General features: G+C 39.6%; 1 protein-coding gene across 2 annotated transcripts; it reads left to right on the top strand.

Moving 5' to 3' along the window:
• The first annotated feature begins 143 nt into the window (after positions 1-143).
• On the top strand, positions 144-19,122 carry LOC124269374 (SWI/SNF-related matrix-associated actin-dependent regulator of chromatin subfamily A member 5-like). Of its 2 annotated transcripts, none has more exons than XM_046704390.1 (23): positions 144-295; positions 1,397-1,477; positions 2,239-2,417; positions 3,392-3,495; positions 4,097-4,197; positions 5,004-5,183; positions 5,749-5,904; positions 6,497-6,628; positions 7,221-7,289; positions 7,593-7,702; positions 8,447-8,673; positions 9,674-9,795; positions 10,292-10,444; positions 10,612-10,744; positions 11,745-11,893; positions 12,330-12,560; positions 13,246-13,359; positions 13,639-13,764; positions 16,020-16,136; positions 16,448-16,582; positions 16,797-17,009; positions 17,685-17,801; positions 18,228-19,122. In XM_046704390.1, the coding sequence occupies exons 1-23, from the start codon at positions 236-238 to the stop codon at positions 18,291-18,293; spliced, it is 3,075 nt and encodes a 1,024-aa protein (XP_046560346.1). In that variant the 5' UTR covers positions 144-235; the 3' UTR covers positions 18,294-19,122. The 2 variants fall into 2 exon arrangements, with proteins under 2 accessions (XP_046560346.1, XP_046560347.1); XM_046704391.1 differs by having other exon boundaries at positions 3,395-3,495.
• Positions 19,123-21,062: the final 1,940 nt, after the last annotated feature.

The raw sequence follows: 21,062 nt of genomic DNA on the forward strand, positions 1-21,062 counted from the left end.
ATTATTATAGGAAAAACACCTTTTTTAATACAAAATATAATTTTGAATATATTCTATAATAACGAACCATAATAGCCGATAGCAGTTCTTTTTATCAAAAACTATCGTATTGTGATTATTTTATCAAATCTCGTTACGAGCGAGAAGTGCAACAGCGAGCATTTCCCCCGCCAAAAGCCGGGTGTACATACGACAAATAAAGGACGGCATAAGAACGAATTAGCCCTGAATCACAATGTCTGAATCAGAGCCAGAACCAGACAGTGGTCCTGAGGATGAACCAATGGATCAATCTGTAAGCATTTGTCACTAAGTTTGGCCTGTTATTTGAGAAGGGTTTATTAAAAGCAATGTAGTCATTTCTTTTTCTTTTGTGTGGAGCAACATGCATGAGGATGTTGTTCAGTTTTCGATCACTAATTTTTTTATCATCATTGTTTGTGTTCTAAATCATGTTAACATCTACGAGTAAATTGAAGGTTTCTCTTCTGCGTTGTACATTCTTGTGAATTTAGTATTTCTTTATCTGAAGTTTTCAGTGATTACATTTCTTATTCATTCACTAGATGTAAAATGGCGTTTAGAACTAGCAGAAATAAACAATTGTTTAAAGGGGAAAATGTATATGGCACAGTCAGTAATTTACAAATGGTCAAACCAAAAAGTACGATTTGGAGGAGAGGTAAGAGTTCCGCCCATAATCCCCGCTTGAAATGTCGAAATGTAAATTGATGTTGTAGTGGAAATAAAAATTAAAGGGTAGGTAATCTTGACAATATAGAAACTAATGAAATATCGGTAGTACTGCACTTTACCGGGCGCACTTTTTCAGATTAATTAGCGCTGCTGGGGTTCCCTAACCCTAAGGATCGTAAAGGGTGGCATACCCTAACCCTAAGGATCGTAAAGGGAGCAGCGAGGGCTGCGCCCGGTAAAGTGCATTCTAGCCGAAATATCTCCTGAGTCCTGTGAAGTCTTAAGTTTTATTTTCCCTTTGAAAATGACGAGCAGCAGGTCGGTAATGAATCCACATTTATTACCCAGGTACCCTACCTGCTGCATGTCTTATTTGAATGAAGTGATATGTCTGCTTGGGAATTATTTTACATATAGCCAGTGTAGATGACAAAACCTTTCTTTGCGGGTGCTAAAACACATGCAAAGAACAAGTTTATACCTCATGCTTTAGCTTTTGTTTTGCCTGTAATGATACATTAACTGTGAGTTCCTCCAAGTATTTTGTCATGTCTTGTTTTCTATGTTCACACAATGGTGATAAAGAATAATCAACAAAATTGAAAAGTATATTTCCATGTCAAGACTTGTCAGCTTTTCAGCTCATTTGTGTATGCGATGATCACGATAATATCATTATGTATGTTCCTGTACATTTCAGCCAATGCCAGGTCCGTCTGTGCTGTTGAAGTCACCACCTAAAAGAGGGGGAGAGGATAATGAAGAATTTGAAGAGAAGATTGTGAGTGTTCAGCTTCATAATAAAGATGACATGTTCTGATGTTTAGTGTACACAAATTTGGTCTATTTTGGTCAAAATAATCACATTTAGTCATCTTCTGTTGAAATTTTAAAGATTATAGCAAAGATGTATCAAAGTATATGTGTCCCTCTTGTCACACTTGTATTAGACGACCGCCTCCGCGTTGTAGTAGTTAGAGCGTCCGCCCGGAGAGCGGAAGGTCGCTGGTTCGATCCCGGACCGCGTCATACCAAAAGACGATATAATATGGTACTTGGTCCCTGCCTGGCTCTCGGCATTAATGGGTACAACAAGGACTGGTCAGCTCGGAGGCAGTATAATGTGTCTGAGTGGGGTATTCATGCTTCACTGCGGCATGGTATCTCAGTGGGCTAGCACTATAAAACCAGCTTCAGTGTGGGCTAGTACAAGCAGCCTCACATACACACGCATGCACGTCATCATATGAGCGAAATATTCTCAAGCACGACGTAAAACCCAATTTCACCTCACCTCACCTTGTATTAGACCCAAAATCAAAAGTTAGCCATATTTTTTTATTAGGAGCCTTTCCTGGGTTAGTATAAATCAAACAGACCAGCCTTGTCATTTGAGTGTGAACAGACTGAAGTAAGTATCAGTTAAAAAGGCAGGGAGCAATTCCTCACAGATTGCATGGGACACTAAGATGTTGATTATTTTTTCTTTAACTGTTAAAGCAATTGTTTTTGACTTACATGGTTTTTTGTGTATTTTTATAGCAAAATGACAGAAGCAATCGTTTTGACTTCTTGCTTCAACAAACTGAGCTCTTTGCTCACTTTATGTCAACTGGGACCAAAACAGGGGCTGTTGCACCGACAAGTCCCCTCAAGATGAAGCCAGGCAGGCCAAAGGTCAAGAAGCTGGATGAGAAGGCTAAGCTTGTTGCTGCAGGAGAGTAGGTGGACTGCTGACTTGATTCATACTACATGGGGATTCTGGGTTAGATGGTCTCAAGGAACCTAATCTGGTTATAAGAGGTGACCAATGGGATGGTTGTCAGACTCTGTGACTTGGTTCATTGCATGTCCTAGTACCCTGTCAATACTGGTCATTGTTTGTGATACAGTCACTAGATTTTCTGCTCCCAGGGTTCTCACAGGCTTAAAAAACCTGCAATTTGAACGTTTTACTGCAAAATTCAGTTGAGCCTTGATAAGGCCCTGATTCTCAGTGACATGCCCTGAAAAGGCCCAAAATTTAGTAAACTTGTAAAGTTATTATTTTACAGGACACATACATAAAAAATAACTTGCAATGACAGTACGTTTCAATTAATCGTGTTTAACAATATATTCTCAGAGCAGTGATGAAACCAAGAGTTAGCTCCCTTTTATGGTCTGTCCAACATTTACCAACTTCATGTTTATTCAACTAGTTATGTTTTATATGTGTTTTGATTGGGCTTTAAACTCATGAAAGATTTAGCAACAAACTCGCTTTCGCTTGTTTGATACCAAATCATTAACTCGTTTAATAAAATTGGTATTACACGGAAGGTCGTTAGTATCCTCTATGTTCATACCTTACGGGAAAATCTCCGCAGCCCTCACCGGATCACCACAGTTACAACACATGTTTCACTTAACACCAGCCCATTGTCTCACATATGCCCCATGTGTTTACAACCGGAAACAGCTGACCAGATACTTTTTTCACATATGCCCTTTATGTTTACAACCGGAAACAGCTGACCTGATACACCTTAGGAAATCTTACTCAATGAAAACCCCCAGTACCTGTTGATCTATACCTGTATTTTGTTTTTGTCATGAAAAGGTTGGGGTTTTTTTTTGTTGTCGGTGCTTGTTGACTGTTTGATGATCATTGTACTCTATACTAATTTGGTAAACTTTGCCACGCCCTTTGTTGTAGTCACCGGCATCGCAGAACCGAGCAGGAGGAGGACGAAGAGCTATTGTCTGAAAGTCGAAAGACAACAGCCGTCCTCACCAGATTCGAATCATCCCCTTCGTGTGAGAAAACTACTTTCATGTTCAAAGACTGAAATGGATTCATGGGTGATGTTTGCTAGTTGTATAATAGATCAAGTTAACCGAAACTGACTAAAATGCCTCACATCTTGGTCTTTGGGGGAAAGATGGTTACAATTTTATTTGTCAGATAAAACAAACTCATATTTTATTTCTGTTGTCCAATAGTTCAGAAAAAATTCTGCAGAGCATTTTTGTGTCATATCAATGGTGATATGTCTAAAATTAATTCAGGGAGGTGGGGTAGCCTAATGATTAAAGCGTTCACTCGTTACACTGAAGACCCGGGTTCGATTCCCCACATGAGTGCAATGTGTGACGCCCATTTCTGGTGTTCCCCTGTCGTGATATTACTGGAATATTGCTAAAAGCGGCGTAAAACTAAACTCACTCACTCACTAGTGTGGAGCAGTGATTTTCGGTATATACGCAACTGTGTCTGCCAGCTTGTTAAAATTCAATCTGCTGTCACTATGGCTAAAAGCAGCATAAAACCATACTCACTCACTCTAGAATTAATTCAGAAACATTTGCAATTTTTTATTGATTTCCAGTTTGTCAACTGTATGTCTTTGTATTCTAGACATTAAAACAGGAGAAATGCGAGACTACCAGGTTAGAGGCCTGAATTGGATGATCTCCCTATACGAGAATGGCATCAACGGAATCCTTGCAGATGAGATGGTACGCATTACTGTGGTTCTATAAGTTGTCGACGCGATTGGGTAGCCCAGTAGATAAAGTGTTTGCTTCTCACGCCAAAGACCGGGTTTGATTCCTTGCATGGGTACAATGTTTGAAGCAAGCCCATTTCTGGTGACCCCTCAGAGGTATTGCTGGAATATTGCTAAAAATGGCACAAAACTAAACTCACTCACTCCCTCACTATACAGTTGTCAATGTCAATGCAGAGTTGTTTCCCTTGGAAACCCCTGCAACCTGCGATCATGGTTTGGAGTGCTGGTTTGCCCTGATTGTGTTTCAAGGGTTGTCAGCACCATACCAACTACCATAATGTTCCCAGTGGTGTTAACCCAACTCACTCACTCAGTTGTGGCACTGAAAGATATGACAAGCCTCCTGAGGCTCCTTGTCAAACTGAGTGGTGTCTCAGTGGGCGAGGGGCGGTGGGGTCGCCTGGTGGTAAAAGAGTATCTCATCGAGCCCATTTGCAGTGATGGCTGTGAAGCCCAGTGATGCTGGAATATTGTAAAAGCGCACAAAACTGAACTCACTCACTCCCTCACCATTTCTGTGTGCAACCCCGCATCATGGTTTGGAGTGCTGGTTTTCCCTGAATGTTTCTGGTGCTGTCAGCACCATAAACCAGTAAAACCAAACTCACTCAGTGGACTAACACTATAATTTGGCCTAGTACAAGCACCCACGCACAGATGCGTTAACATGGCATTGTAAGTGCAACAGTCTTGAATGTGACATTGCAGTAAAATTGTAAGTGTGGTGTAAGATATGCTTTGTTTTGTGGTCAGGGTTTGGGCAAGACTCTCCAGACAATATCCCTGCTGGGTTACATGAAGCACTACCGTAGCATCGCCTCACCTCATCTGGTCATCTGCCCCAAGTCCACTCTACATAACTGGAGGAACGAGTTCAACCGATGGTGCCCCACGCTCAGAGCTGTCTGTCTCATTGGAGACCAGGCACAAAGGGTAGGTTATGCTCATATATTTTTAACTGAAATATAATTTGACTTGCTTAGATATTATGTATCTGTGCCAATAAATCATTAGTTTTAACTATTAAATACTATTAACGCTTAGCATTGATTTTTTTTACATTTTAGTGTTGTCATTTGCAGTGATATTACTCGCAACTAGAACAGAATGTTTTTGACGAATATGTTTACGAGTGTTTTATTCACTAGTTTTTACTTTTGTACTTTTTACGAAACTAGTTTGTTGTTTATCTAAGTGAATGTAATGCAAAATGAAAATATCCAAGCAATGGCATAACGTTTAATCTTGTGTTGATTTGGAGTTGGCCTTGTGGCATTGTTCGCTATGTATTCCTTTGTTATTTTATTGCAGATATCATTGAAATCTTTCAACTTGAGCAATTACATGGCATGTTTGTTATTCTAATGCCCAGATATTTTAAACATAAAGTATTCATGAATAAATATTCGTATCCGTTACCATATATATGTAAATATGTCGTATTTGCCTCACAGTATATTTTCAGCCTTAGTATTGTCTGACTCTCATGCTGTTTCAGGCTGCATTTATCCGTGACACTCTAATGCCTGGCGAGTGGGATGTGTGTATCACCTCATACGAGATGGTCATTCGAGAAAAGTCGGTATTTAAGAAGTTCAACTGGAGGTATCTTGTCATTGATGAAGCTCACAGAATCAAAAATGAAAAATCCAAGGTAAGGCTCTTGAAACAAAGAGGCGTTACACCATCTGCAGACAGATACTCCTAGATTTCTTTCAGCATTAAATGTAATTGACGCTCATGAAACTGCAAAATACAAACTACTATTCATCTTGTGGAAACGGATAGGACTTTTTGACAAATGGCTTGATAGTTGTACTCAGACTAGCTGCAAACAATTCACTGAGTAACTGTCTATTCATATAGAACAACAAGTATTTATGTCAAGGGTCCTTGTGTTATTAAAGAATTTAGTTCGATGTTTACTGCATGTGTGGAGTTAACCGCAGAGGAAATCTTATCTAAAGTGTGCACAAAATGTTTGTGTTTATATCTCAATGAATGCAAAATATTGTTGAACATAAGAAATCAATCTCTATAAATAGACAAATCAACTGTAATACCCTCACAGACCGTTTTTCTAATCATTAACACATAAATGAACCAAGCAACACAAATTTTGTGACATTGATCAAAGCAATGGCGTAAGATTTAGATGCAGTTTTGTAACTTTGATGTGATCTATATGACATAGCGTATTAGAGTGTCCATTGACACATGTTTTAAGATGAGTTTTTCCATTTCAGCTTTCTGAGATTGTGCGAGAGTTCAAATCGACAAACCGCCTCCTGCTCACAGGGACTCCGCTGCAGAATAATCTGCACGAGTTGTGGGCACTTCTTAACTTCTTGCTCCCTGACGTCTTCAACTCATCTGACGTAAGGAACACGTAAAATACACAACAGACATAGCTTTTTGGATTGATAATTCTAGGTGTGGACACAGTGGTCCCCACTGGCCCCACAAAAGACAAACTTTGGGCTTAAAAACATGGGTCATTATCGAAAACTGTAACAGAAACATGTCTTCTATAGACCTTCAGAAACTACACAAAATATAATCTATCCCTCTGATGAGCAGTTGAACTAAGCTTTACTCTGAGAATCTAGGCTTCCATACTGTTCATGTGGTTATCAGTCTGATCTTGAAGAATTATATGTTCTAATTGACTATGTAAACTTATACTCTAAATAACAGCAGAATGGTCTATGACGTGAAATATTTATGATTATCATTAACATGTTGACTGAATCATTGGCTAGAGAAGAATGTTATGTCATTGGGAATGACAGACAATATAGTGGTAGTGTAGATTACTATCGAAGGAATACATGCCTCTATACCATGTTATCTATCATACAGATAATGACTAAGTTCGTATCCAATCATGTTGTCAGGACATAATCATCTGTATATGTGTTGTGTCAGTTTCTACTTTTACTCTAACTTCTGGTTTTTCTTTCAATGCAGGATTTTGATTCTTGGTTTAATGCCAACAATTGCTTCGGAGATGTTGCCTTAGTTGAAAGACTTCATGCGGTAAGTGCTCAGAATGGTCATTTATAATCGAATCGGTTGTTCAATCAGACTAGTCATTTATGTAGTACCTGTTTGCAGTCCGTGAAAGTCTGCTCAAAGGCGCTTAGATTATTTTTATTATTATTATCATTATTATTAATGTCATTATAGTGAGTTGAAAGGTTTACAGCCAGTGTAATGTTCCCAGGATGAGGAAGTATTTGTTTACTTCATCAATTTAGTTTAAGATTACAAACTAAGTAAGAAAGCACCCATCCTTCTTTGACACATATGTCTACTATTTTCATTCTCATTTTTTGACAGGTGCTTCGACCTTTCTTGCTGCGACGTATCAAGTCAGAGGTGGAGAAACGATTGCTTCCTAAGAAGGAAACCAAGATCTTTGTTGGTTTGGGCAAAATGCAGAGAGAATGGTAAGAATAGTTATTTCGTTTTCTCCTTGAAAGTAGATATTCACGTTTCACCCCAATCCTTGTTATTTATGGTCTGAGTATGTGCTTTGTAGTATGTCCCAATACAACCCGTGAAGGTCCGGGTTAGAATATTGATCTTCAGTAACCCATGCTTGTCGTAAGAGGCGACCAACGGGGATCGGGTGGTCAGGCTCGCTGACTTGGTTGACACATGTCATCGGTTCCCAATTGCGCAGACCGATGCTCATTCTGTTGATCACTGGATTGTCTGGTCCAGACTCGATTATTATACAGACTGCCGTCATATAGCTGGAATATTGCTGAGTGCATCGTAAAACTAACTCACTCAATATGTACCAATACATGTGAGCATCAGTAGTTGTGGTATTACGTTTCAACTAACATATATAGGACGGAACAGTTTGTTTCATCCATCAGTTTGTTATGAGTGAGTTCGTTACAAAATGCAGTTCACTGTATTTACATTGAAACAAAATTGTTGATAAACAGTTGATGTTGTACATATGAAGTATGTACCTGAATGGATGTCTACTACTCATAGGGGCGGTTGGGTAGCCTGATGGTTAAAGCGTTCGCTCATCACGCCGAAGACCCGGGTTCGATTCCCCACATGGGTACAATGTGTGAAGCTCATTCTGGTGTCCCCCGCCGTGATATTGCTGTAATATTGCTAAAAGCGGCATAAAACCAAACTCACTCACTCACTCACTCACTCACTCATAGGTACACAAAGATTCTGATGAAGGACATTGACATTGTGAATGGAGCTGGCAAGACAGACAAGATGCGACTCCTCAATATTCTCATGCAGCTGAGAAAGTGCTGTAATCACCCCTACCTGTTTGATGGGGCTGAGCCGGGTCCCCCGTACACCACGGATTACCACATTGTAGAAAACAGCGGAAAGATGGTCATCCTTGACAAGATGTTGCCCAAACTCAAGAGAGAAGGTTTGTCTTGACAAATGAACTTATTTCGTAACCATTATCTATGGGGTAGTAGTTTCCAGTCAGCACAAATTCAAATTCACAAGTTGACTGAGGAAGAATGTGGAAGGTTAATGGTTCAATCCTTGTAGCAAATGACAACAAAAGATGGTACTTGACAGAGGTACAGATAAGCTGCGTATCTGCGTAAATTACCCAAATATTTATGTGAAAACTCAATTCCTATTATGTCTATTATGCGTTCACGTATGCTTGAATTTTGTACATACTCAATAATTTTGATCTTACATTCGTACACACAAAAATGTCACATTTTAGCTTGCATATTGGTGATTTATCGTTTCTCATATTACAGATCAAATATAAATTATAAACACTTAAATCATCATTTAATCTTTATATTTTTACAATTAATGTAAAATGGCAAAATACCCAATTGAGTTTGAGTGCGGTGGGTATAATTATTTGGTTACTGAAAGGAAAATAAGGATACCCAATTGAGATGAACACAAGTAAGTACATCAGTGTTAGCGAATAGTGTCTGACCCTCTGACAAATCCGTCAGATTCGCCAACGGTCCGATAGAAGTCTACAACCCACCGGCCCCAGTGTCCGACTGTATATTTCACAATGACTTTGACTGAAGCTGTTATATGTGACATGTGACACTTGTTTGCTGTTTATTTTATCTTAATTTTTCTTATGTTTGTTAATAATTTCAGTGCCAATTATAAGAAATGTTAAATCTGAAATGTGTGTTTAATTTTATTCTATGGGTCCTGTGAATTTTCAATGGGTCAGACAGACATCTTAAACTTACAGGACCCAATGTCCTGTTACTTTGAAACACCATTCGTGAACACTGTAAACTCTGACTCGCATATGCAGCTATTGATACATTGTGAAAAGATGCGTTCATTTTTAAGAATCTAATGGCACATTGCCCTATCAGAATCATTTCCTGGTGTCATTGTGGTATCTGATATGCATGTGGTGTTTGTAGGGTCACGGGTGTTGATCTTCAGTCAGATGACCCGTATGTTGGACATCCTGGAGGACTACTGCTACTGGAAGCAGTATGACTACTGTCGTCTCGACGGAAGCACTCCCCACGAAGAGAGACAGGTAGGCCCTCGCAAGCTGATTGTGAATTTTAACTGATTGTAAACATCCTAGCTCAGTGCAGTTGATTTTTCAAAGCTGTACGGAATATACAGGTTGTTTGCAAGTATGAGCTCTATACATCCTGGCCTGAAGCAGTAGATTCTATAAACTTTTACCTATTATATAGGTTGAGTGGATGGTTAAGAAAAAAACACACATTGGAGGCTTCTCCAGTGTGACTCTTCTATTCTTTTTCATAAGAGATCCTAATTGTCATCTGAAATAATGTCCTGAGCAGGCATGACTGCTTTATTATTAAACTATATTTAGACATTTGATCATGATAAATATAACTTTCAAATTTCCACTATGCAATATTGACATGTCAAGCCAAATTTTCAGTTATTTCATTTGATGTTAAACCTTTCACGTTTCAAAGGAGCCAAAAGTTTCTAATTACACCCTTACTTGATGGTGTCAACCAATGACTCACTGGCTTGTTAATTTACTTCGACAGAATTCCATCAATGACTTCAACATGCCTGACAGCAAGAAGTTTGTCTTCATGTTGAGTACGAGGGCTGGCGGTCTTGGCATCAACCTTGCTACTGCCGACATTGTCATCTTGTTCGACTCTGACTGGAATCCCCAAGTTGATTTACAGGCTATGGTAGGTTTGATCTGACAAAAGGTTTCTGGAGTGGACATTCTTGTTTATATAATACCTGAGGATACGTTGTTTTCGTTTATTTCAGGTAAAAGTCACAGCATTATTTTCTGCTGGTTTATTACATGTTACTTCTGTGGAAATGAACCTGTTTTGTTTGTGAATTTTAGGACAGAGCTCATCGTATTGGTCAGAAGAAGCAGGTGAAGGTGTTCCGTTTCATCACCGAGAACACAGTGGAGGAACGTATTGTGGAGAAAGCTGAAATGAAACTGAGGCTTGATAACATCGTCATTCAACAAGGTGAACACATCCTCTTGTTACTTTCTTGAGACTGCAGGCAAGCCTAGCATTTGGGGAGCCAGGGATATATTTGTTATCTACATATTTGTTAATTGTGAAGAATGAGGTTAATCACAGACTGAACATGTTCCTGTTTCCTTGCGTAAAATAAACTGAAAAAGAACCACACTACACACCTAGTTTATAGCCTGTTTGCAGTGAAAACGTACCGGTGAATTGCACTTTGAACAAAAATGTAAATCGAATAAAGTGAAATTAAGAATGCGAATCTTCATAATTCTACCTTGCCAATTGAACATTTAAATCTTAGATTTTTATTCAACTTATGAAAAAAGTTTAACGAACGATCATAGTTTCAAATCGCTTATATTGGTTTGTATTACAAGAGGGTAAGCGCAGTTGTTGAAACAAATGCACGTGCGGTACGTGATGAGCGTTAACTTAGACCAACCCTACTTGATCTCGGTGTTTCATTTTATGTGCATACCCCCTTGTAATACAAACCAATAATACCGATTTGAAACTATGATCATTTGTTAAACAACTTTCATCCCAAGTTGAATAAAATTCTGAGATTTAAATTTTCAAATGGCAAGGTAAAATTATGAAGATTCGCAATCTTAATTTCACTTTATTTGATTTACTTTTTTGTTTAAAGTGAAATTCATCGGGTACGTTTTCACCACAAACAGACTATAATAAAGGAGTACATTTATCACTGGCATACATAAATATAGATGTCGATAACGACCTAATTAGAAGCCTCTGCAATATTTGATCTCATCTTTGTGTCTTTTGATTTTTAATGCATCGACAATAGTTTCTCCGGGGCTATTTAAATCGGACACGAGGATGAGTTTCTGTTGATTGTCCAGTATCATGGTAACTCATGATGTCACATTAGTCTGCAGAGTATATCTCGATCTACATAGTATCTCCTGTGGAAGCCAGTCTTATTAATAAACACATTCATTCCAATATTTGTTCTGTGTCGTTTCAGGTCGTCTGCTGGATCACTCGGCCAACAAGCTTGGTAAGGACGAGGTGTTGAGTATGATCAGGCACGGTGCTAGTCACGTATTTGCGTCGAAAGACAGTGAAATCACAGATGAAGACATCGAATCCATCATCGAGAAGGGAGAGCGAAAGGTACTAACCATAATACAATGTGGTAAGATGGACATTGGTCCATCCGTCCGTTAGCATTATTTTTGCCTTTTATTAAACTGAGACATAGTCAATCTGTCGTATGGGTATTAATTAACTGTTTCCATAACATATTTCAATATTTTGAGTTAGCAAAGTTGTTTTCATGACCAAATATACCTTGCTAGAACAGCCTGTTAGCTTGAGCCATTTTCTTCTTTCAATTTCTATTGTCAAATGTGAAAAGAAAATGTACAAATTTGGTTTTCATGTTCTAATGGGCATTGTTTAAAATTGCACATCAGTGTCAGTGGGTCCATGTCTTTACAGAGATATTTTAGTTATCGATTCAGGATTTCCATTAACTCAAAACAATGGGAGTTGAGTTTGATGAAATATGGCTATATTCAACCCTCATGATGAGCGAATGTTCTTGTAGACTGAAGAAATCAACGAGAAGTTTGAGAAGTTGGGCGAGGGAAGTCTGCGGACGTTCACCATGGAGTCCCAGGAGAGTGTCTACAAGTTTGAGGGAGAGGATTATCGTGACAAGCAGAAGTTGGGCATAGGCCACTGGATTGAGCAGCCCAAGAGAGAAAGGAAAGCTAATTACGCTGTGGATGCATACTTCCGAGAGGCGCTACGTGTCAGCGAGCCTAAGGCTCCCAAGGTAAGCCTAAAAACCCTAATTCACAGTGTAGCATTGCAGTGATGTGCCCTGTCAGTGTAGTGTTGCAGTGATGTGCCGCGACACAGTATAATGTTGCAGTGATGTGCCTTGACACAGTATAATGTTGCAGAGATGTGCTGCGACACAGTATAATGTTGCAATTTGCCGCGACACAGTATAATGTTGCAGAGATGTGCTGCGACACAGTATAATGTTGCAATTTGCCACGACACAGTATAATGTTGCAGCGATGTGCCGCGACACAGTATAATGTTGCAGTGATGTGCCGCGACACAGTATACTGTTGCAGTGATTTGCCGCGACACAGTATGTTGCAGCAATACAGTATAATGTTGCAGTAATTTGCCTCGACACAGTATAATGTTGCAGTGATTTGCTGCGACGCAGTATTATGTTGCAGCGATGTGCCGCGACACAGTATAATGTTGCAGCGATGTGCCGTGACACAGTATAATGTTGTAATTTGCCGCGACACAGTATAATGTTGCAAAGATGTGCTGCAACACATTATTATGTTGCAGCCATGTGCCTCAATGCTGTATAATGTTGCAGTGATGTGCCAGAACACAGTCTAGTGTTACAGTGATTTGACCTGAGACATTATAACTTTGGGTAGTAATGTTGCAGTGATGTGCCAGTGTACCATGGATTTAATATGTTGCAGGCACCACGTCCCCCAAAGCAACCCAATATTCAGGACTTCCAGTTCTTCCCTCCCCGGCTTTTCGAGCTGCTCGACAAGGAGATCTACTTTTACCGAAAAACTATAGGCTACAAGGTTTGTATGCAACAACTGATGCATGTAAACGTATCTTACAAGGGGTATATGATTCATGTGTCCCCATTGGATATTGGGCCACAAACAGGATGACTGGTAGAAAGTTTGCAATTTCATTAGAAATAACAGATACTTTGAATGCGAAGCATTGTAACATTTGAATTGTATAAATATTCTTGAAGCACAGCAACTCAATGTCCTGAGGGTGCCAGATTTTGTTAAGTAAAATATTTTTGGGGAAGGGAAATTTTTGCTCAAATCTGTGTGTTTTCCTGACAGGTACCGAAGAACCCAGATCTGGGGTCAGATGCTGACAGAGTTCGTAAGGAAGACCAGATGAGGATTGACGAGTCAGAACAGTTGAACGATGACGAGATAGGAGAGAAGGAAGACCTCCTCAAACAGGTAGACGATTAGTAGTTACCTGCTTGTGACCAGTAGTAGCAATTTGTTCTCATTTAAACTGTCATGTTTTTATGAAGTGTTGGTGGTAATTGTATAAACAGACACATCTTAGAAGAATCCATGAATTTAACAGAAGACATGGTTGTTGCTTTTAAATCTGAAATCAATGGATCAATCCATCCAATGGAATATGTGGTCCATAGTAATCTGATATAGACAGACACCTGTTATTTGATTGAAGAATGACAACAGTTTGTGCAGAGCCTAATCAATGCTGACCTTGATTTACAAATCTGTCTTGCAATTACTTTTAATTTCGGTCGGATAATGTACATTTAGAAGACATTAGAGACCTTGTACTTTGTAACAGACATTTTCCTTGAAACCTGATACCGTATATGACCATCTATAAGCCGACCCCATGGATAAGCCGACCCCCAAACTTGACCCTCAAAATCAGTGTCAAAATCATATCTCTCATGGATAGGCCGACCCCCCCGCGATGGGTCGCGGCCAACAGAGACCAGAGTACCCAGTAAGTATGTTCCATCAACGACGAGACACCATTACGAGAATATTACATAATAAAGATTACCGGTGTTTGTTTACCTTTTTTTAACGATCACTGCTTGCATCAACAACGAGACGCCATTTGGAAAGTGGATATACAGCGTAAGTGTTGGTGAGAATATTACATAATAAAGATTACCGGTGTATTGTGGCAACATGTGTTTGTGTTCCTTTTTATATCCCGATGATCACTGCTTGCATCAACAACGAGACGCCATTTTGTGAAATCGGTGAGTATGGAGAGAAAAAGTACCATCGGTAAATAAAAACTGAAGTCAACTTTTGTTTCAAAATATATTATTTAAGTGTCCATATTTCATCTATATATATATGACAATAAGAAAAATAGTCCACTAACAATAAACACTGACATTTCTGCAAGAGAGTTCTGAGATTTTCACAAGTCATCGGCCGTAAACCCATCAAATTCCGTGTCACTGTCCTCCTCATACTGTAAGTCGATCCACATTATTCAAAGAATTCACTGTCATATATTGTGTCTACTCACGGATCGAAACGAAGTGTAGTTGACAGAAAATGCATAATATATTTTGCTTCTCTAAATATCATATTTATTGTAGCAACAAACTGGCTTTGCTTATTTTACCCCATTCAACAATCACAAACTGATTACGCCTCGTTCCATGTCACGTGCTTACCATCGTTCATGATGGTCCATATAACCTTAGTGTTGATTATATATTTTTTACATAAAAACTATTACACAATGCTAGGATATATTTCTTTGGGTTAAATAATAGTATTCAATCAATAGAATTCATCCCGTTATATTATTGTGCATGTTTGAACTTGTTCGCGGGGAAACGTGTGCACAGCTGATTGCTATTTCTGGCTTTGTGTACGAGACAAATACGCACGGTAATCTTAATTAATTTATAGAGCAAAAACTGTAACTAAAATTACACAATGCTAGGATATATTTCTTTGGGTTAAATAACGGTATTCTGTATTATATTTTACTGATGACTGCGTCAGAATTCGTCCCGTTATATTATTGTGCATGTTTGAACTTGTTCGCCGGGAAACGTGTGCACAGCTGATTGCTATTTCCGGCTTTGTGTACGAGACAAATACGCACGGTAATCTTAATCCCTGCAAATAAAACAATGCCCAGCAAAAACAACTTATAACTTAAAAGGTAATTAATCTTGTCTAGTGATGTTTAATTGCAAATTTGACGTCTCTACTGACAAAGTCGTCTTCTGTTGTTTGTTCACGCGAAGTGATACGATGTTGTTTTCTTACCCCTGGAAAAAAGTTTGACGAAAGTGTAACTCATGGATAAGACGACCCCCTTCTACAGACGGCTTTTTTTGGTCCTCAAAATTCGGCTTATAGACGGTCATATACGGTATGTTCTTTCTAAGTATTCCCGACCGCGTCATACCAAAAGACGTTAAAATATGGTACTTGTTGCTCGGCATTAATGGGTACAACAAGGACTCTCGGCTCAGAGTCCGTATAATGTGTCGGAGTGGGGTATTCATGCTTCACTGCGGCATGGTATCTCAGTGGGCTAGCACTATAAAACCAGCTTAAGTCTGGGCTCGTACAAGCAGCCACACATACACATGCATGCACGTCGTCATATGAGCGAAATATTCTCAAGCACGACGTTAAACCCACTTTCACGTCACCTTTCTAACTATTGTTTGTGGTTGCAGGGTTTCACCAACTGGACCAAGAGAGACTTCCAACAGTTCATCAAGGCAAATGAAAAATATGGACGTGATGATGTTGAAAGTATTGCAAGAGAAGTGGAAGGCAAAACACCAGAAGAGGTAAATCATTAAAGTTGAAAAATTCATTCTTGACATTGAGGCAGTGACTGACATTTGAAAATGTTTACCTGTAGGTCATGAGTTCATATTTTAGGGTTGTATCATTTTGTCCTGCAAATCTGTTTGTCCATGTTCATTCTATTTGTATTAAAAATATGACTTCATGAGTGTATTTTCAAGATTAAATTGATTCAACCAGTGTATTCCGTGTATATGAATGACATTTAAAAAACACTCATTATATAGTTTGACACTAGTAGCCCAAACATCCATTTTAAAATGGGGCCCTGTATTCTGTTGGATGTTTGCAGGTGATTGCCTATTCAGCGGTCTTCTGGGAACGATGTAATGAGCTCCAGGATATTGAGAGAATCATGGCACAGATCGAGAGGGGAGAGGCCCGAATCCAGCGGAGGATCAGCATCAAGAAAGCCCTCGATGCCAAGGTGAGGATTGTCTCAAGATAGTCATGAAAATACTTGTATTCAGAGTAATGAAAATAAATCATTACATTTCATAGGCAGATCCAGATTAACTATTGTATTCTAAAATTGACCAAGTTCTCAAATCAAATAGAAGGTGTCATAATACAAGAGCAGTGATCATAGCAGCAAGACAATGATGGTAAAGCAAATGATCACCATGTTATTCTGTATGTAGATGGCCCGCTACCGAGCTCCATTCCATCAGCTGCGTATCCAGTACGGAACGAACAAGGGCAAGAACTACACCGAGGAGGAAGATCGGTTCCTGGTGTGCATGTTGCACAAGCTGGGCTTCGACAAGGAGAATGTGTACGACGACCTCCGCCAGGCAGTCCGACAGGCTCCTCAGTTCCGATTTGATTGGTTCATCAAGTCAAGGACTGCTATGGTTAGTATCAAAAACTAACAAAATTTTGCTAGTGGATCATGTTTTTGGACCGCCGCCATATAGCTGGAATATTGCTGAGTGCAGCATAAAACTAAACTCACTCATGTTTTATGGTCTCTGTATACTATTTGCTATGGAGAGTGATATTTGTACCAATGCAAGAGATAATCTGAAAGGAATACTTGTGCATTCACAAAATCTTGTGTTACATTAACCATGAGTCCATTTTGAGCTACGTACTCTGGTTTGTTGGTGTGTCATTGTATGATCCATCAATCAGTTGATCGTTATTCAACATATCAAGTACTGGATGGTCTGGTCCAAACTTGAATATTTCCAAGCAATATCAAATAGTTTGAATATTGCTGAATACAGAAACAGGTAAAGAGAATTATTGGTAACCTAGTTGGGTAAAGTGGTTAAAAGCGTTCGGGCGCTCGCCACGTCGAAGGACGAGGTTCAATTCCCCATATGGATACAGTGTGTGAACCCCATTTCTGGTGTCCCCCACCATGATATTGCTGGAATATTGCTAAAAGCGGCGTTAAAATAAACTCCCTAACTCACTCACTATTAGTCATTAATTGCAATGGACATGTACACTCAGTTGCGTTCTCGTGCCCTCCCTGATTTCAAACAAGATTGTCTTGACCTGTTTGAACTTCTCTTCCCCAGGAGTTACAACGTCGTTGCAACACCTTGATCACACTGATTGAGAGAGAGAACATGGAACTGGAGGAGAGAGAGAAGGCGGAGAAGAGGAAGGGACGGCCAAAATCAGGAACACCCAAGGTAAGTACCGTCAGTTTCAGACTGTATTGTTGTGGGTCAACATAGTTAAGGGCCCATTTCCAGAGACTCATCTTAGCGTTAAGGTGATCACATCTCCCATATTTAACATTGGCTTAAGATAGTCGCAGCACTAAGAATACTCTGTGGGACCAGGCCCAAGGGTATAACACAGGATTTAATGCTAAGCTTACATCGTGTCCGCGTTATCATTAACTTCACTATGTGGGGGGTTGACTTTGTAGTTAAACTTTGGGGTGTCCTGGGTTTGATTCATCATGTGTGAAGAATGTTTGAAGGGTTCTACGTGATACTGCTTGAATAAATTTTTAATCTTACACGTTCCTGTTTTTGCCTTATAATAAGATGTCTCAAGTCTTAATGTCAGCATCTTGCGACAGTAAAGCAAAATTTCGTTTGTGATTTCAGAGTCAGAAGCGGAAGGCAGATGGTACGCCTGACGGACGAGGCCGGCCCAAAAAGAAGAAACCATGAGGACATGTGTGTTAGAAGTGAACTATTTATCGGTTGAGTTTACTGCTAATGGCCTGGTGACTAGTATCAGCCAGTCTGCTTCTGGTCAGACCTGCATTTATGTTGTAAATCATTGTCTCTCATATCTCAATGATAACTTCAGAATTCTGGAAGAGATGAAGGAAGACATGTCACAACATTGATGTCCAGCCAAGCACCTGTCATTATTGTCGTATGTGCTTAGTTATGTTGTGTGTGCGGGAGATTTTCATCATGGTATTGTGCAGTTGCCATGGTAATGAAACTAATTTCGACTAACTGTGACTTAATATCATAAAAACTTAAGCAAAAATGTAAATTTTCTTAAAGTATAACATGGTATTTAGTGGATACTAATGAACAAGTCTTGTTGATTCCAAGGAAGTGTTTCATTAATGTAAGACATTCATCCAACATTCTTGATTTACATAAAAGATCACTTTCTTATGTCAAGCGAACCATTACAAATGGATGTTACTTTCAGTCAGAAAAACTTGCTGGGTCCGGTGTGATGTCCAAGTTTTACTGTCTTATCACCTCTTTCACAAGCGTTGAACATTTTAGGTTAACATTTAATATTTCAATTTTATATTTTGTAAATATTGTGTAATTTTAGGCTTGTTGATTATTTATGTCTGTTAGCTATACGTTTTGTATGTGATCTGTCTGAGACGAGGGAGAAGCTCCAATTGTGAATTCTGTTCATTAATGTGTGATGTGCACCAGTATCACTGTACCATTCATCATGGCCATATTCATGGAAAAGTAATTTGGTATCATGTTTTGAGAATAAAAGGTCTCATATATCAAACTAGTTGCATGTGATATTTACTTCTTTAGATTCAGATTGGAGGAGACAAGATCAAGAGTCTGTGTTCATCTGTGATAAGGGGCAGTGGGGTGCTAAGCGTTTGCACCTCGAAGTTCGATTCCCCATGTGGGTGCAATATGTGAAGGCCATTTCTGGTGCCCCCCTCCGTGATATTGCTAAAAGCAGTGTTTAAAACTCCCAAAATTCCAAGCCAGACAGCCGGACTCTTAACTTAAAAATTACCAGTCCGGATACAAACTTGCCGGTCCGGTTTTCAACAATGAAGAAGAAAAATCAGGTTTCCGAATACTTTACTGTTTGGAAGCACTAACAGGCAATGCACTGAGTTTAGGTATGCTGAAAGTACATGTGTTGTGATTGGTTATTGTAAAATGAACAGTCCAATCGTAAATAGTTTAACTTAATTATCATAATACCTTAAACACCTCAAACTGACAAAAGAACCTGTCTGATATGAAATATTTACTGCTAGGGGTAAACACATCTACCAGACCGGCTACTTTTGAAATTTGACCGTCCGAGATGAAGATAGACCCGTTCCGGACGGCTGGGCAGGCGGGAAGTTTAGAGGCTGCTAAAAGTGACATGAAACAATTCACGCACTCGCTAATCTGAGATAACTGCAAACTATCCAGACTATAATTAGTGTCCCCATGGAAAACTCCCTTGCATGGTGCTATCATTTAATCAGTGATACAAATGTCAGTGTTTAAAGAAAGCTATGACCAGAACTACTAGTTTTTCTTTCATGGGGACCGCTTCCCTGGTGTAGTGGTTAGAGCGGAAGGTCACGGGTTCGATCCCCGACCGCGTCATACCAAAATACGTTAAAAGATGGTACTCGTTGGTCCCTGCCTGGCGCTCGGCATTAATGGGTACAACAAGGACTGGTCGGCTCGGAGTCAGTATAATGTATCTGAGTGAGTGGGGTATTCATGCTTTACTGCGGCATGGCATCTCAGTGGGCTAGCACTATAAAACCAGCTTAAGTCTGGGCTAGTACAAGCAGCCGCACATACACATACACACGCATGCACGTTAATTACAACTCAATCAACTTCAGAAATGTATTTTCAAAGTGGTTATAAAACCGTTAACTTCCAATATTTGCGCCACGAGACATATGGTGACGTAATCCATTGTTGATGACGTAAATGTATGCCGTTATCACACAGACTTGGTATACTGTCATGTGAATAACAGGAAAAGACGTTTGATTGGCTGGCTCAGGGATATTTTCAGACAAATGATACATTTTCTTCATTTTAGCCATTATAGCGGTACCAATATTTTCAGAGGCAGATTTCAGGTGTCCCTTGCCATGATACCACTGGAATATTGCTAAAAACGGCGTATGTACTCACTTTCATCTGCCCTCCTTCGTTGGGCAAGTAATGACATCGGGTTTCTGTCAAAGATAACGCCCTGACACAAATAGTGAGTGAGTTTAGTTAAAATACGCCGCACGCAGCAATATTCCAGCTTTATAGTGGCGGTCTGTAAATAATTGAGTCTAAACCATACAATCCAGTGATCAACAGCATGAGCATCGATCTACGCAGTTGGGATACTATGACATGTATCAACCATGTCAGAGCCATTACCACCCAACCCCTCTTATGACAAGCATGGGTGAGTGAGTGAGTTTAGTTTTACGCCGCACACAGCAATATTCCAAGTACTTAGAGGTGGTCTGTAAATAAACGAGTTTGGACCAGACAACAACAACATGAGCATCGATCTGCGCAATTGGGAACCGATGACATGTCGTCAACCAAGTCAGCGAGCCTGCCCACCCGATCCCGTTAGTCACGTCTGACGACAAGCATGGGTTACTGAAGATCAATTTTAACCCGGATCTTCACGGGTAACCTGACACAAATAGCATTACCCTTGTATGAGTGGCAAGTTCACGTTAG

This window comes from Haliotis rubra, unplaced genomic scaffold (genome assembly GCF_003918875.1).
Source record: "Haliotis rubra isolate DU_JTF1 unplaced genomic scaffold, ASM391887v1 Scf1443, whole genome shotgun sequence".
Lineage (NCBI taxonomy): Eukaryota > Metazoa > Mollusca > Gastropoda > Lepetellida > Haliotidae > Haliotis > Haliotis rubra.

Excerpts from the sequence above, each read along its gene's own strand:
- LOC124269374 (XM_046704390.1), top strand. The coding sequence starts at position 236 with ATGTCTGAATCAGAGCCAGAACCAGACAGTGGTCCTGAGGATGAACCA. Across the intron at positions 10,445-10,611 it reads AAGTTGATTTACAGGCTATG|GACAGAGCTCATCGTATTGG; the intron begins GTAGGTTTGATC and ends TGTGAATTTTAG. Across the intron at positions 13,360-13,638 it reads GAAAAACTATAGGCTACAAG|GTACCGAAGAACCCAGATCT; the intron begins GTTTGTATGCAA and ends TTTTCCTGACAG.